Source organism: Neofelis nebulosa, chromosome 11 (assembly GCF_028018385.1).
Source record: "Neofelis nebulosa isolate mNeoNeb1 chromosome 11, mNeoNeb1.pri, whole genome shotgun sequence".
Lineage (NCBI taxonomy): Eukaryota > Metazoa > Chordata > Mammalia > Carnivora > Felidae > Neofelis > Neofelis nebulosa.
Window position 1 is genome coordinate 79,711,460 of NC_080792.1, and position 14,333 is coordinate 79,725,792.

The 14,333-nt window shown below is 47.0% G+C and overlaps 1 protein-coding gene across 11 annotated transcripts in view; it reads left to right on the plus strand.

The window, feature by feature from the left end:
• The window catches only part of CIT (citron rho-interacting serine/threonine kinase), a 164,019-nt gene that overhangs the window by 142,187 nt on the left and 7,499 nt on the right, over positions 1-14,333 (plus strand). For 6 of the 11 annotated variants that reach the window (XM_058691126.1, XM_058691128.1, XM_058691134.1 and 3 more), the window contains 15 exons: positions 639-776; positions 1,328-1,508; positions 2,164-2,255; positions 2,802-2,906; positions 3,139-3,308; positions 4,034-4,078; positions 4,542-4,622; positions 4,753-4,888; positions 6,541-6,680; positions 8,087-8,179; positions 9,688-9,796; positions 9,891-10,019; positions 10,527-10,607; positions 12,308-12,386; positions 12,520-12,699. In XM_058691126.1, the coding sequence (XP_058547109.1) occupies positions 639-776; positions 1,328-1,508; positions 2,164-2,255; positions 2,802-2,906; positions 3,139-3,308; positions 4,034-4,078; positions 4,542-4,622; positions 4,753-4,888; positions 6,541-6,680; positions 8,087-8,179; positions 9,688-9,796; positions 9,891-10,019; positions 10,527-10,607; positions 12,308-12,386; positions 12,520-12,699 (1,759 nt within the window). The remainder of the gene's footprint in view (positions 1-638; positions 777-1,327; positions 1,509-2,163; positions 2,256-2,801; positions 2,907-3,138; positions 3,309-4,033; positions 4,079-4,541; positions 4,623-4,752; positions 4,889-6,540; positions 6,681-8,086; positions 8,180-9,687; positions 9,797-9,890; positions 10,020-10,526; positions 10,608-12,307; positions 12,387-12,519; positions 12,700-14,333) is intronic. The other 5 variants (XM_058691127.1, XM_058691129.1, XM_058691132.1 and 2 more) reach the window with 1 other exon arrangement.

Consider the following 14,333-nt stretch of genomic DNA (forward strand, 5'->3'; position numbering starts at 1 on the left):
TCCCAGCTGTCAGCACAGAGCCCGACGCGTGACTTGAACTCACAAACCATGAGATCATGACCTGAAGTCGGTCGCTCAACCGACTGGGCCACCCAGGCGCCCCTCTTTCTTTTTCTTTTTTTTTTTTTTTTTTTAAGTTTATTTTGAGAGAGACAGAGACAGCACAAGCGGGGGTAGTGGAGGGGGCGAGGGAAGGCAGAGAGAGAGAGAGAGAGAGAGAGAGAGAGAATATGAGAGAATCCCAAGCAGGCTCCAGGCTCTGAGCTGTCAGCACAGAGGCTGACATGGGGCTCGAACTCATGCACTGTGAGATCATGACCTGATCCAAAGTCAGATGCTCAACTGACTGAACCACCCGGGCACCCCTGATTTGTGTTTTTCTAATGACCAATCATGTTGACCATCTTTTCATGTGCTTATTGATCATTTACTTATCTTCTAGTCAGATCCTTTGCCCATTTTAAAATTGGGTTGTCTTGTTTATTATTGAGTTGTAAGAGCTTTTTATATATTCTAGCTACAAGCCCCTTGTCAGAGAGATGATTTCTAAATATCCTTTCCCATTCTGTGGGTTGTCTTTTTACTTTCTTGATGGTATCATTTGCAGCACCTAATGAATTTTTAAACATTTCCTTCAGAATTCAGCCGGCGTCTTAAGGAGCGCATGCACCACAATATTCCTCACCGATTTAACGTAGGATTGAACATGCGAGCCACAAAGTGTGCTGTGTGTCTGGATACTGTGCACTTTGGGCGCCAGGCATCCAAATGTCTTGGTAAGAGAAGCAGTGGTGCGTTTGCCGTGGGCACCTGCATGTCTCCCCCTAAACACATCTATCTGATGGGTGTGGGTTTTTTCCTTTAAAAATGTTTTACCATATAGCGCATTCATTTTGAAGCTTTTCATTCCAGTGGGAGGACGCTACTTTTCCCGTTGAAGGAGAGAGCATATACATGTTTCCAGCTCACGTGTCCACCCCCCGTGTGCAAAATGCCTTGCGCTTTGCTGATTTCCAGCCCTCCCGTTTTGCCAGGCTGCCCTTTCCCCACCTTTAGGCTGGGTGCTGGCTCCAGCTGAACCTTGCCGGTGGGTCCTCTACACGCCTGTTTGTGGCGGCCTCGGGAGAAGCCAGGACAACTGGGTGGAGAGCACTTGGCTCTCATGTTTCCTCTCTCTGTAGGGAGGACCTGGCTCCTGCGAAAGCTTAGGGATTTACCTGGGTGATGGGGCTCGACTGATGGACCCTGGCTGGGGCTTGGCTGGCAGAGGGAGGAATGGTCCAGGGTTCGACAAGGTGTTTTCAGGTTGTTCACTGCTTTTCCCCAGAATGTCAGGTGATGTGTCATCCCAAGTGCTCTACGTGCTTGCCAGCCACCTGTGGCCTGCCAGCCGAGTATGCCACGCACTTCACCGAGGCCTTCTGCCGTGACAAAATGAACTCCCCGGGTCTCCAGACCAAGGAGCCCAGCAGCGGCCTGCACCTGGAAGGGTGGATGAAAGTGCCCAGGTATTGTGACAGGGTGGCTTGGGCTGGGGCACGTGCCGGCAAAGATGCCACCCCAAAATATGCCACTTTGGAACCAGGATTATTTTGAGCCAAAGGCACTTGAGAAACAGCAGGTCTAAGAAGGCCCCTCTGACCTCCCCTTTCTCTACCTGAAAGCAGGAGATAAATCTCCCGTGTAAGAGCACCCCTCCCTTTTCCAGGAGGAAAGAAATATTCTCACCAGAAGCAGGGAGGCAAGGCTTGTAGACAAAACTCTGCAGATAAGCCTTGTTAAAGTAACACCTTATCTTCCTTTAGCCTCCCCATACATTTTAGTTGCTTTTTCATAACCACTGTTCTTTGTTCAAGCTAGCATACAAACACTAGGCCTATCTGCTTTTTGGGTCTTTATTTTCTTATGGAGATTCCCAGGTACACACACATAAAATAAAAACCGTATGCTTATCTCTTGTTCGTCTGTCTGATACCAGTGGAATGCCTAGGCCAGCCACAGAACCCACAAGGGGAGAAGGAAGCTCTGCCTCCCCTGATACATGGATGGCACAGGGCACTTCCATTCCTGAGGTTTCCTAGGGAAGCGTCGTGGCTAGGATTCCCCCTCCCTCCTTCCCTCCTGAGTCTAAACCTTTGTTCTTATCCATCCCTATACCCCCAGGAATAACAAACGAGGACAGCAAGGCTGGGACAGGAAGTACATTGTCCTGGAGGGATCTAAAGTCCTCATTTATGACAGCGAAGCCAGAGAAGGTAAATTAAGAATTCAGGGGGAATTTCATTGCACGTGGTTGACCCAGGTCTCCCAGTCTTGGCGTGAAGGCTTTGTTTTTCCAACTGCGTTGCAAGCCTTCTACGATTTTCCATTTTTGAAAATTAAAAACCAAATGACTTCGCTAAAGGTTATTGGTACGATACTCACGTCTATAGGTCTCCCCTCTGAGGAACCTGCAGGGTGCTGCCCTGAAGATCCTACCTGCTAATACACCTTCAGAGAACTTCTGCCTCAGTCAACTAGCCCATAAATCCGCATCGTCAGCAGAAATTTGACTGTGCTACTCATCTGACACACTTTATTTTGTTTTTATCTTCCCTCTCCGCCTTCTCTGCACACCTTTTTCCCTCCTCCTTTGTTCTCGTGCGCCTCTCTTTCCACGCATACTCTGTCTCTCTTGCCTTGTCTCTCTCTCTCTCTCTCTCTCTCTCTCTCTCTCTCTCTGTTTCTTTCTTCCTCTCTTCTCCCCTCGTTCTTGTTCCTGTTCTTTTGGTTTTCTCTCTGCCCTTCCTCTTTGCACCAAGCTGGACAGAGGCCGGTGGAAGAATTTGAGCTGTGCCTTCCCGACGGGGATGTATCTATTCATGGCGCCGTTGGTGCTTCTGAGCTTGCAAATACAGCCAAAGCAGGTGAGCGGAAGCCGGAGAACCCACGGCAGGGGGTGGGGTGGGGAGGTGAGAGTGGGGGCGGGCACTGGGCTGGATGAATCAGCAGGGGGAGGAGGGGGCGCCCTCCTTGGCTCCCCCTTTATAGTGGGGTCTAGGACTTGCATGCCTGGGCGATGTCTGACACCTCAGGGCCATCCCTCCCAAGAGTGAGAGGAATCCACAGCAGACCCCTGCTCTCTGTCCCATCCCCTAGATGTCCCCTACATACTGAAGATGGAGTCTCACCCACACACCACCTGCTGGCCCGGGAGAACGCTCTACTTGCTGGCTCCCAGCTTCCCCGACAAACAGCGCTGGGTCACCGCCTTAGAGTCTGTGGTCGCAGGTGGGAGAGTTTCTAGGGAAAAAGCAGAAGCTGATGCTGTGAGTATGGAGGCAGGAGCTGGAGTCTGTCTTTGTAAAGTGGGCTGACTTGGGAACTGACCTGAGTGGTGGGGCCCCTCTTGCCGCCTCTCCAGGGGAGTGATGGCCGAGACTGTCATGACTGGGACTCTTGTGTCACTGAGATACAGGCTGTACGCGGTCTGTCTGGTGTCACACACCCTCCCCCTGCGGCCCTTTAGAGTGAGGCAGTCAGTGCTGTTAGCCAGCTCTTGGGGCAGCGATTGATCTTGGTCACGGCAGCAAATGTACTCATATGGAAATCCTCTTTCTCGTTTACTCTGATGAGTTTACTTGCAAGCGCTTGGCTGTGGAGCAGCACAAAAGTCTGCCGACAGCCATGCCAACTTCGGGAAGGCTTTTCATAACCTTCTCGTACCTTCCACACGAACTGCTCTTCTGTAGGCAGGTTTGGAATCCTACTTACCCTTAAGATGTTGGAACTGTAGGTGTGCCTTGACTGGCATCACTCCTCCTGGAAACTTCCAAGATATAAACAGGGCTCCTTGCTCATTGGTGTTTTCTCCACCAAAGACCAAACACTGGGCTCCTAGTAAGCACCTTCACGGTTCACAATGGTGAACTTCTTAACCATGAGCCTCCTGATCGGAGCTTTGCTCACCGGGTGGACCAGTGTTTTGATGACTTATTTTGTGGTTACCTGTGTGAGCCTGTTATTGAAATCCATGTTAATATGTGTACAATAGGGCCGTGACTGTATTTCCTACGAGCTTCTGCCTGCGTGGGTTCAGGTAAAGAGATTCAGAAGCTTGCTTCTTTGGTGCTGACACTGTGCTTTGTACTTTTGCTGCAGCCTGGAGGGGCAGGAGCCTTCCATGTGGCTTATTAACCCTTTGCAGGTGGAATCTCTTTAGTCTCAGCTTATTTCCTACCACAGAAAATCTCTCTACAGCTATTTTATTTCTGCATCAAGCTGAGGCATTACTTTGATGCTAATTAACAACCACCCCAGAGATAAGCAGTAACATTCACGTTTTGCCTTCTGAGCTCAGATCAAAATAGGGGGCAAGCCAAGACCAAATGTGTGTTTCTGGCATTTTCAGGAGTAACCTTCCTTCCTGGCACCAAACTTCTCTCTGTTCTTGCTTTTATCTCTCTGGATGGTTTGGTCATGAACAGTTCCATCTTACCATGTCCTTGTTTTTTTCTTTTCCTTTCTTTCCTTCTTTTTTAAATTTGTTCCAATACGAAAAGAAATTGCTTGGAAACTCCCTGCTGAAACTGGAAGGTGATGACCGTCTAGACATGAACTGCACACTGCCCTTCAGCGACCAGGTAGCACTGTTCTCTGGACACTGGCAGTAGCCGCCCCCTGCAGTCAAGAAAGAAAGGGCTCTTCCTTGATGGGGTTGTCCCCGGGATGTGATCATGCTTATGTTGTGCTTGTGACCTTCTCTCCTTGCAGGTGGTGTTGGTAGGCACTGAGGAAGGGCTCTACGCTCTGAATGTCTTGAAAAACTCCCTCACCCATGTCCCAGGAATCGGAGCAGTCTTCCAAATTTATATCATCAAGGACCTGGAGAAGCTACTCATGATAGCAGGTGGTAGGCCAAGGACATGGCGCTTTCTCTTCACTGTCGAGGGAAACTATCTGAAAGCCAGTGTCACGCTTGCGAAACACAAAGGCAGGCCCTCCTGCAGGCAGGTGGGAGTAGAAGCGGCTCTTTCCCCTGTGTCCCTGCTGGTGCCCAAGCTGATGGCGCTCTCTGCCCAGATTTATTCCCATGGTGGCCAGTGCAGTACAGTCTGACACCCCCAAAGAACACTTCACCATTAAGCCAGGGGACGAGTAGGAGCCTCAGAGTCCTGGTAACATCAGACCCTTTGATGCCGGCGTCGTGGCGAGGTCAATGCCACCTTGAGCCATGGCCTTCTGAGAGCCTGCCTGTTAGCATGTTGCCTCTTATTTCTGTGTGACCCTCAGAAACCCTCCATCTGTTCACTGGTTAACATTTTGCCATATTTTCTCTCTCTTCCTATACAAATGTACATGCGTGCACGCACACACACTAACTTTTGAGCCGTCTGAGAGTCCCTTGCAGCTGTGACCCCAAATTCTTCACCGTATCACCTACGAACATGGGCATTGTCTCACATAACCATGGCAAAAAATTTTTTCTCTCTTTATTGGCAGTACTATTTTTTTTTTAATGGAAAACAGTAATTTGCTGGCTCAATGTTCAAAAACATCCACAGTCAGGTCTTGTTTTAGGCGTGGCTGAAATAATATAGTCAGGAACTGGCTCTCAACACTTACTCTCTTTGCCTCTTTTGTTTTTCTGCTTGCTTGCCTTCCTTCCTTTCCTTCTTTCCTTCCCTCCCTCCCTCCCTCCCTTCCTTTCTCTCCATCCCTACCTTCCTCCCTTCCTACTTGACTTTATTCTTTAGAAGCGTTTTAGGTTCACAGTGAAATTGAGCTTAAAGGACAGAAAGTTCCAGTATCCCTCCACCCCCACTATCAGCATCCCCGACTGGAGTGGGACATTGGACATAACTAATGAACTTGCAGTGACACATCATCAGCCAGGGTCCAGAGTGTCCGTGAGGGTTCACTCTTGGTGGGTTTGGACAAACGTGTAGTGGCATGGGTCTACTGTCATAGTATCACACAGAATCGTTTCACGTGGCACCGTTTTTGGATTCAGGATATTTATCCCTCGTTGGAATGCAGTTGTCTGACACACTGCTCATAGTTAGAATTTACCTGCGGCTCCAATAACGTCCTTTCTGGTATTTTCCCCCTTGGTTTGTGATCCAGTCCCAGATTGTGCACTACATTTAGTAGTGTCCCATTAGTCTCCTTTAATCTGGAATGCATCCTTGGCCTTCCTTTGGTCCTCCATGACACTGACCTATCAGAACGGTCCAAGCCTGTCATTTCATAAAACGTCCCCTCTGTTCCTAACCCGTCCTCATCTTCACTTTGATGGGGATCGTGTTTGAAAGTACAGTTCACATTCTGATTTTATGTCGGCAGAATTTTTTTTTTCATCCCAGAATCTTGACCGAGAGGCCAGATGTTTTCATTTTAGATCTGAAACTTGGACCTAAGCTGTGTACACAGGAGTGTCTGGAAAACTCTGTTGACCTGCATGGCCCCGCGTGGATGTTTGTGAAGAGAAGTAGAACTGTCTTCCCACACCTTTGCTTCCCTGCCTCACACTGACCGTGAAGCTCTTCCTTTTCCCTTCAGGAGAAGAGCGAGCTCTGTGCCTTGTTGACGTGAAGAAAGTGAAGCAGTCCCTGGCGCAGGCTCACCTTCCCGCCCAGCCCGACATCTCAGCCAACGTTTTTGAAGCCGTGAAGGGCTGTCACTTGTTTGCTGCTGGCAAGGTAGGCTCTCCTCAGGGCCTCAGCTGGCAGAATGTTCTTGAAATCGGCTCTTCCCTCCTTTTGAGGCAGCTTACCAATTTGACCTTGAAAATTGTATGTCTTCTAACTGGGCTAAATTTCTGTTGCTTCCTTTAGACACATGAAGGAATTTGTGTAGCCATGAAATTTGCACAGGCTTTGAATCTAAAGGCAATGTCAGAGAGAAAAATGAGAATTTAACAAAACTGAAAGGAAGATCCATGCTTAGAATGTGTACGTGTGTGTATATCTGTGTCAGCGTGTGTAGGACAGGGTCTCTTTTTTTTTTTTTTTAATCTGACATGGATCCCCACTCCTGGACTGGATGAAAAATGTTTTATTACTAGAAATTAGCAAATTCTGATTTATGACATTTATAGAACATAAAGTCAGTTCACGATAACTCAGGTTAATTGTTTGGTAGCTAACAGCATATTGATTTTGGTGCATAAATACATTTATTTTCTTCCCTGCTTCTTTAGGGAAACTTTTTTTATTGAAAAAATTAAGAGTATTTGTGGGTGCCTACACATGAACATGTCTAACTTTAATGAAATCTGAATCAAGCATTTGCAGGCTGCCTGAGGCCACTGGAGTCATCCTGTTGACAACCACTGACTTTCCCTTCTCAGAAAATGGCTCAATGGGAATCTGTTGTTTAGCCACTGAGTCAGCATTTACCCAACACATCCTGTGTCCCTGACTGAGCCTTCAGAGAGTTCTGTGCTGAGGAACGGAGGACCAGTGGGGGAGGGCTCTGGTTGACTCTAGGAACCTCCTGAAGGGGCCTTGACCTTAGTCACTATTCTTGAGGACTTTTGGTCTCTGGAATTCTTTTCTTAGTCACTTATATAATGGTTGTGATTAATTGTGGCAATAAAAAAAGGGGGCGGGGGGCAGAATATAAAGTAGGAGAATGGCTGGCCTAGAAAGGTGTTGATTTGAAAAGGTTTCTTAGAGGAATCTTAAGGGGCTGATAAACGACATTGCTAGATGGGCCCAGGATTTTCAGACAGGGACTGAGCAAGGTAAAACACCGTGTGCTCTGTCAGTTTTATCAATTTTTTTCTTTTTATTTAAAAAAAGTTTTTTGGGGGTGTCTGAGTAGGTTCACTCAGTCAAGTGTCCAACTTCGGCTCAGGTCATGATCTCCTGGTTCGGGAGTTCGAGCCCCACATTGGGTTTTGTGCTGACAGCTCAGAGCCTGGAGCCTGCTTCAGATTCTGTCTCCCTCTGTCTTTGCCCCTCCCCTGCTCACACTCTGTCTCTTTCTCTCTCAAAAAATGAATAAACATTAAGAAAAAATTGATGTTATATTCCTAGTTTTGCTCTGGAGCCAGTGTACACACGACTGACACTCTTTTTCTGTTTCCCTGATTGCTTTTCAGATTGAGAACGGGCTCTGCATCTGTGCAGCCATGCCCAGCAAAGTCATCATTCTCCGCTACAATGAAAACCTCAGCAAGTACTGCATTCGGAAAGTAAGTCCTGGGCCTCACCTGTCCTGCTGTCCCCACCAATTGATGTGGAAAGCGTGCCGTCTCAGGGAACAGTGTGTGCCAGGTCCCTTCAGCTTTGGTGATCTCTAGGTAGGGGGAGAGGGAGAAAGAGACAGACACACCTGGAGGAAGCTTCAGAGCCTTGAGTGGCTGCCCTTTTCCCTCTCATTTTCCTTCTGTTTGTGAACGGCCTCTCTAGCCTGCCCAGTGAATTCAGCCCTTTGTTACGGGAGAAAGGAAGCTGGCTGATGGAAGAGACACTTTGTTTCAATTAGCATAAAAAAGGAAGGACATCTCTCTGAGAAGCTAGCAGTCTCTGGTGGTACTTATCAGAATTTATGTCAGATCCTGGAAGTTTCTTTGTTTAACCTTTGGAGAAGCCAGTGCTAGCTGTGTTCTGATGTGTAATTAGGGAGCTGATTGTCCTTGGAGCAGAGTGGTGATGGTGACTGCCTTGTGGACAAGGTGCACATTGGATCATTTGCCTCACTTCCTGAGACTGGCCGTTGTCCCTAGGCTAGGAAAGCGCCACCTGTAGTAAGCCTGCTTTATTTCAGGTGTCTTCACGATTAGTCTCAGAAGTGAAATGACTGATGGGTGAACATACATAGAGGTCATTCTGTGTTAGGGAAATAGTTTCATCCTGGGTGGGCTGTTCGTCCACCATCCAGAAACTGAGCTGGTTATTATATACTTTCCACAACAGTTCTGAAATGCAGGGGTGGTCATCCCCAATCTTCAGGTTAGACAATTGAGGCTGGCTTGAGATCCTGTTACAAAGTTGAGACCAAAACTGAAGTTTGATTTTTCCCTGCCATTTCACTGTGTCATGCTGCCTAAAAGTTTCCTCATACTTAGCAGGTGATCAGAAATATTCAGTGATGATAGTGTGGATTGTGAGCTTGAACTGTTAGCTTTAGGAGATTTCTCAGAAATCATTGCTTCCCTGTAATTCTTGGCTACCGTTTTGAATAAGCATGCCTAGGTTTTTTTTTACTATTAGGACTGGCCTGAAAACAAGTGGAAGTAATTAGAAAGCCCATCGCTAATGGAGATGACAACAATGATGATGAGAATAATCATATAGGTGATACAGGTTCACGTTAGAAACTTAGCTTACCAAAAGAAGGAAGCTTAAAACCACTCCCTCTAACCCTGTTTTCTCCAGTTCTTTTCCTCAGATAAGAATTTGTATTTTTAAAGATCTGTTTTTGCTACCTTTTCATTGAAATGGTGTTTCTGACTCTTTGGCTGCCATTTGACCTTATTTTCTTGGTCTGGGGTTGCAAAGAACTCAGAGGTAGCAAAGGGATTATCAGCCCTCGTGGGGGACATGAAAGGATGGAGTGTGCTTTGTGTGGCTGAGAACGTGAATAAGTCCAGAGGTGACCGTCTCCAAGGCGTGGTTAGTTGAGGCGGAAATGGAATAGCAGTGGAAATGGGGCTGCCCTGTGTTAACTCACGTCATTTTCTTCTACCCTCTGTCTCAGGAGATAGAGACCTCAGAGCCCTGCAGCTGCATCCACTTCACCAATTACAGTATCCTTATTGGAACCAATAAATTCTACGAAATTGACATGAAGCAGTACACGCTTGAGGGTAGGGCCCAAGTCCTCCCCCCAGCCCGCACTCTGCTCCAGCCTTGCCACCACCAGCTCATTCCTGAAGCCCCGCTTCTCGCCTGACTTTACAGAATTCCTGGATAAGAATGACCATTCCTTGGCGCCTGCTGTGTTTGCCTCCTCTTCCAACAGTTTCCCTGTCTCAATCGTGCAGGTGAACGGCGCAGGGCAGCGGGAGGAGTACCTGCTCTGCTTCCACGGTGAGTCAGGGCTTCCCGCCCGCCACTGGTCTGATGGCTCGCAGACACCAGGAGCCCCAGACCCTACCAGCACCCTTGCCTGGTCCAGCTCTCTCATATTCTCTCCTGAGAGCAGCCACTTCTTTCCTTCTCTGCCCCTTCTTTCTCTCCCTTTCCTTTCTCTTTTTTCCCTTCCTTCTTTCTTGCATTTTCTTGTGATGTTTCTCTTCATTCTTTTTCATTTCCCCCCTTCTTCCTATCTCTGGGTCTTTCTGTCTGTTCCTCCTTGTGTCTGGGTCTCTCTTTCTCCTTTTCCCCGTCCTTTTGCCTCTTATTTTCTGTCTCTTCCACTTTCCTTTAACACATCTCTGAGAGATGTGACTCAGCAAAGGTCTTCAGGTTTTAATGATCCAGTTAAATCTGGCTGGTGGTCCCCCGGGTTCAATCCCTTATTCTTCTATCAAAGTATGTGTCGTTGATACTGATGCCTCTGGCTGTGCTGATGCCCCGGGCTCCAACTCCTTGCAGAATTTGGGGTGTTCGTGGATTCTTATGGAAGACGTAGCCGCACAGACGATCTCAAGTGGAGTCGCTTACCTTTGGCCTTTGGTAAGTGATGCAAGGTATGGAGGGCTCTGTTCTGCCAGCAGCTGGTGTCCTAGGAAAAAATTGCAGGTGGACTCCTTTTTGGGTTAAGCACTATGCTTATGGATTACATTAGACACCAAGCACCACAGGTGAGAGTCACCTGAAGAAGTGTTCAGGGCAAAGATTCTGATGAAGAACCGCGTAAGCCAAGGCCACTGGCCTTGTGAAATATCTGTTAGGCTCTCATGACAGAAAGGAGAGCATTGCCTGTGAATTTAAATCATTTCAAAGGCTGCAGAGTATCCCATGGCATAGCTGAACACCTGTCAGTTTAATCAGTTCTGATTAGGCAGAGCAGGTAGATCATGCTCATTCTTTCTGTAAGTATAAACATTGCTATGATGAACATCTTGCACTGATCTTTGCACACTTGTCAAATAGTACCTGCTGCTCATAAGCCCTCAAAGTGGAGCTGCTGGGTCAAAGCATAAGCACACACCTACGTGCAAATATGTACATACATGTCTGTGTGAATGTTCTGAAATGCCGTTACGGCTGAAATACCTGTCGAGGCTATTTGGTTTATCTATTGCTGTATAACAAGTTCCAAAACTTGTTACGGACAAGACAACAACAACTTGTCATTGCCTAAGATGCTGAGGCTGGACTGGATAGTTCTGCTTCATGTGGTTCCAGTGGGGGCACTGGGATAAGTAGGAAGTCCAAAATGGCCTCACAAAATGGCAGGCAATTGGTACAATTGTTGGGAACTCAGCTTGGGCTGGTGGCTGGAGGTCTCAGTTCCTCTCCACGTGGGCTTCTTCCAAGAGTGCAGAAGTGCAAGCTGGCAGGCCTTCTTGCTACCACCACATCCTACTGGTTAAAGCAGCCACAGGGTCAGCCTAGATTCAAGGGAAGGAGGCTCTATCCACCAGGGCCTGAGTACCAGGAGGCACGACTAACAGTCTAATACCAAAGTCCTAGTTTACTGAAAGGAATGGTAGTGATAATCTCCTTTACTTTTAAGACAGAAAAAGATCTCATCATATCCTAGAGTTTCAGTGACACTATGATATATAGTATTAAGGCCAGAAATATTTAATTATCTATGAACCCAATCTTTAATGTTTTTTGAAAACATATACAATGAAACACTTTAAAAGGGTATACAATGAAAAGCCTCACCCAAATAACCTGTCTCCCTAATTCTCCATTCCCTCTCCCCGAAAGGGGGAAAAAATACTTCTTTGCGTTTCTTATCCTTCCAGTGCTTTGTGCAAATACAGATGCATAAGAAAATATATTCTTATCTACCCCCCAACACACTTTAAAAATGCTTTTTGTTTAAATCAGTATGGTGACACACTTTACACATTCTGAATCTTGCTTTTCACACTAAGTAAAATTGTACACTTCAGGTTTTTTTTTATGTATCAGTACATAGAGAGCTTCCTGCAGGTTTTACAACTATGCAGAATTCCATAGATGTACCATAATTTAACTGACCCCCTATAATGTCCCCTTGAGTTGGTTCCCATCGTCTGCTCTGAAAACATGGCAATGAGTATACTTGAACATGCCTCATTATGTTGGCACATGGATGTATGTGTAGGATAAATCCCTTTACGTGGGACTGCTAGGTCCAAGGTGGCCTTGCAGCCTGGTTTTGAGTTTCTCTTTTAACCCTTCCTTGCCCATGCTCTTCTGTGGTGGCCATGCAGCCTACAGAGAACCCTATCTGTTTGTGACCCACTTCAACTCACTAGAAGTAATTGAGATCCAGGCACGCTCTTCTCTGGGGTAAGCATTGCCCTTTCAGACTTTGAAAACCTCGGCGGTTGGGGTTGGGGCTTGGGGCCAAGTGTGTGTTTCTTTCCATTCCATCTAGCAATGGAGATAACCTGAATGTAAACTCTTATCTGGAACTCCACAGGACCCCTGCCCGAGCGTATTTGGAAATCCCGAACCCACGCTACTTGGGCCCTGCAATTTCCTCAGGAGCGATTTACCTGGCGTCCTCATACCAGGATAAATTAAGGGTTATTTGCTGCAAAGGAAACCTTGTGAAGGAGTCCGGCACGGACCACCACCGGGGCCCCTCCACCTCCCGCAGGTACAACACTTCTCCGTTACAGGAGGCAGAGTGTTTTTCTGTAAGATAGCAGGAAATTTTGCTAAACTGGTCAAAGGTTTCCCAGTCTTCAAGCTCAAGCCACTCATTTCTTTGGGATCTATAGCACTAAAGTGCCCTTTACAAGCATCAGAATTTTTAAATGCCCCCTTGGAAAAAGGTGGAAGGAAATGTCTGGTCTTTCTCTGTTGAGTTTTTTAGTGGCACTAGAATCGATCATGAATTGTGCATTCACTGCTTAGCAGATACTCTGCCATGCTACTTGGGCTTGCTGCAGGAGGTATGGTGCTGAAGAACCAGATGCAGTCCCTCCCCGATAAAGCCCAGTGGGAGAGAGGCCATGATGAGCAATCAGGCAATTATAGCCTAGCTTAGAAGGATGGGCCTCTGACTGGGGTAGTTTAACGCACCACGGGAGCCCAGAACAGGGTTCCTAGCTTGGACTTAGGGGCCAGGGAAGATTTCCCAGAAGAAATAACACCATCCGTATGGGCCATGCTTTCCTCTTTCTTTGCATGTCTTCTAATTTTTTGTTGGGAGGCTGAACATTTCAAATACTATAATGTGGCAACTCTGGAAATCAGTTCCCCAACTCTCCCCCGTTTTGGTTGTTGCTGTTTTTGGTGTTATTTTTTTAATGTTTATTTATTTATTTTGAGGCGGGCAGGCAGAAAGAGGGAGAGAGAATCCCAAGCAGGCTCTGCACAGACAGTGCAAAGCCTAATGCCGGACTTGAATTCATGAACCAAGAATTCATGACCTGAGACAAAATCAGGAGTTGGCTGCTCATCCGACTGAGCCACCCAAGGGCCCCTGTTGTTGCTGTTTATTGAGTGACTCTCCTGGACTAAATCTGTAAAGTCTGTATTCTTTGTTATGTGGGGCTGGCCATTCAAGTTTCTGCTTGGTTAGGTTATCAGCTAATGACAGGGCAGAGATTTTGTTCAATGCATTGAATCAGTAAGTCTCTCACCTTTTGCTTAGGGTTTGTGTGTGTGTGTGTGTGTGTGTGTGTGTGTGTGTTGGGCATACCTTCAATGCTCAAAGTCAGCCAAAATTGAGAACTGAAGCCTTGTCAGGTTTTTCCTGTGTGCGTGGCCTTCTAAATCCCTATGAATATAAGGGACCATTCCAAAATGCCTTGCAGACATCTTATTCCCAGATTTCCTTTTGAGTGTTTTGGCCAGCCTCTTCCCCAACTGGTAGCACTCCCTCAGGTATTTGGCAGATTAAACACTTGCTGTTGATTGTTCTTGATAAACATCTGGGAATAGGGCTTTTCTCATGAGCAAGCCCTGACTTGGGTCAAGGAAAAAGCCCCGAGAATGGTCTTTTCTGGGGAGTAGCCATGCAGGTCAGACTGTTTTCTGGGGATGGAGCTTTTTGGGGAGTTTCGATCCTGATCTCTCTCCAGAGGCTACTCTTACAGGGCTCTTAGTTTCAAAACTGCAGCTCTGGGGAGAAAGGGGGGAGAAATAGGTCACATTAACATGTCACAAAACTTGTTCTTACTGGGATTATCAGTTATTTTTCTTGCATAAATGCCCTTGCTGTTAGAGTTCTTACAAGTCTGGTTAATTTCCAGAGTTCTGAAAAGTTGATTTTGACGGCTATTG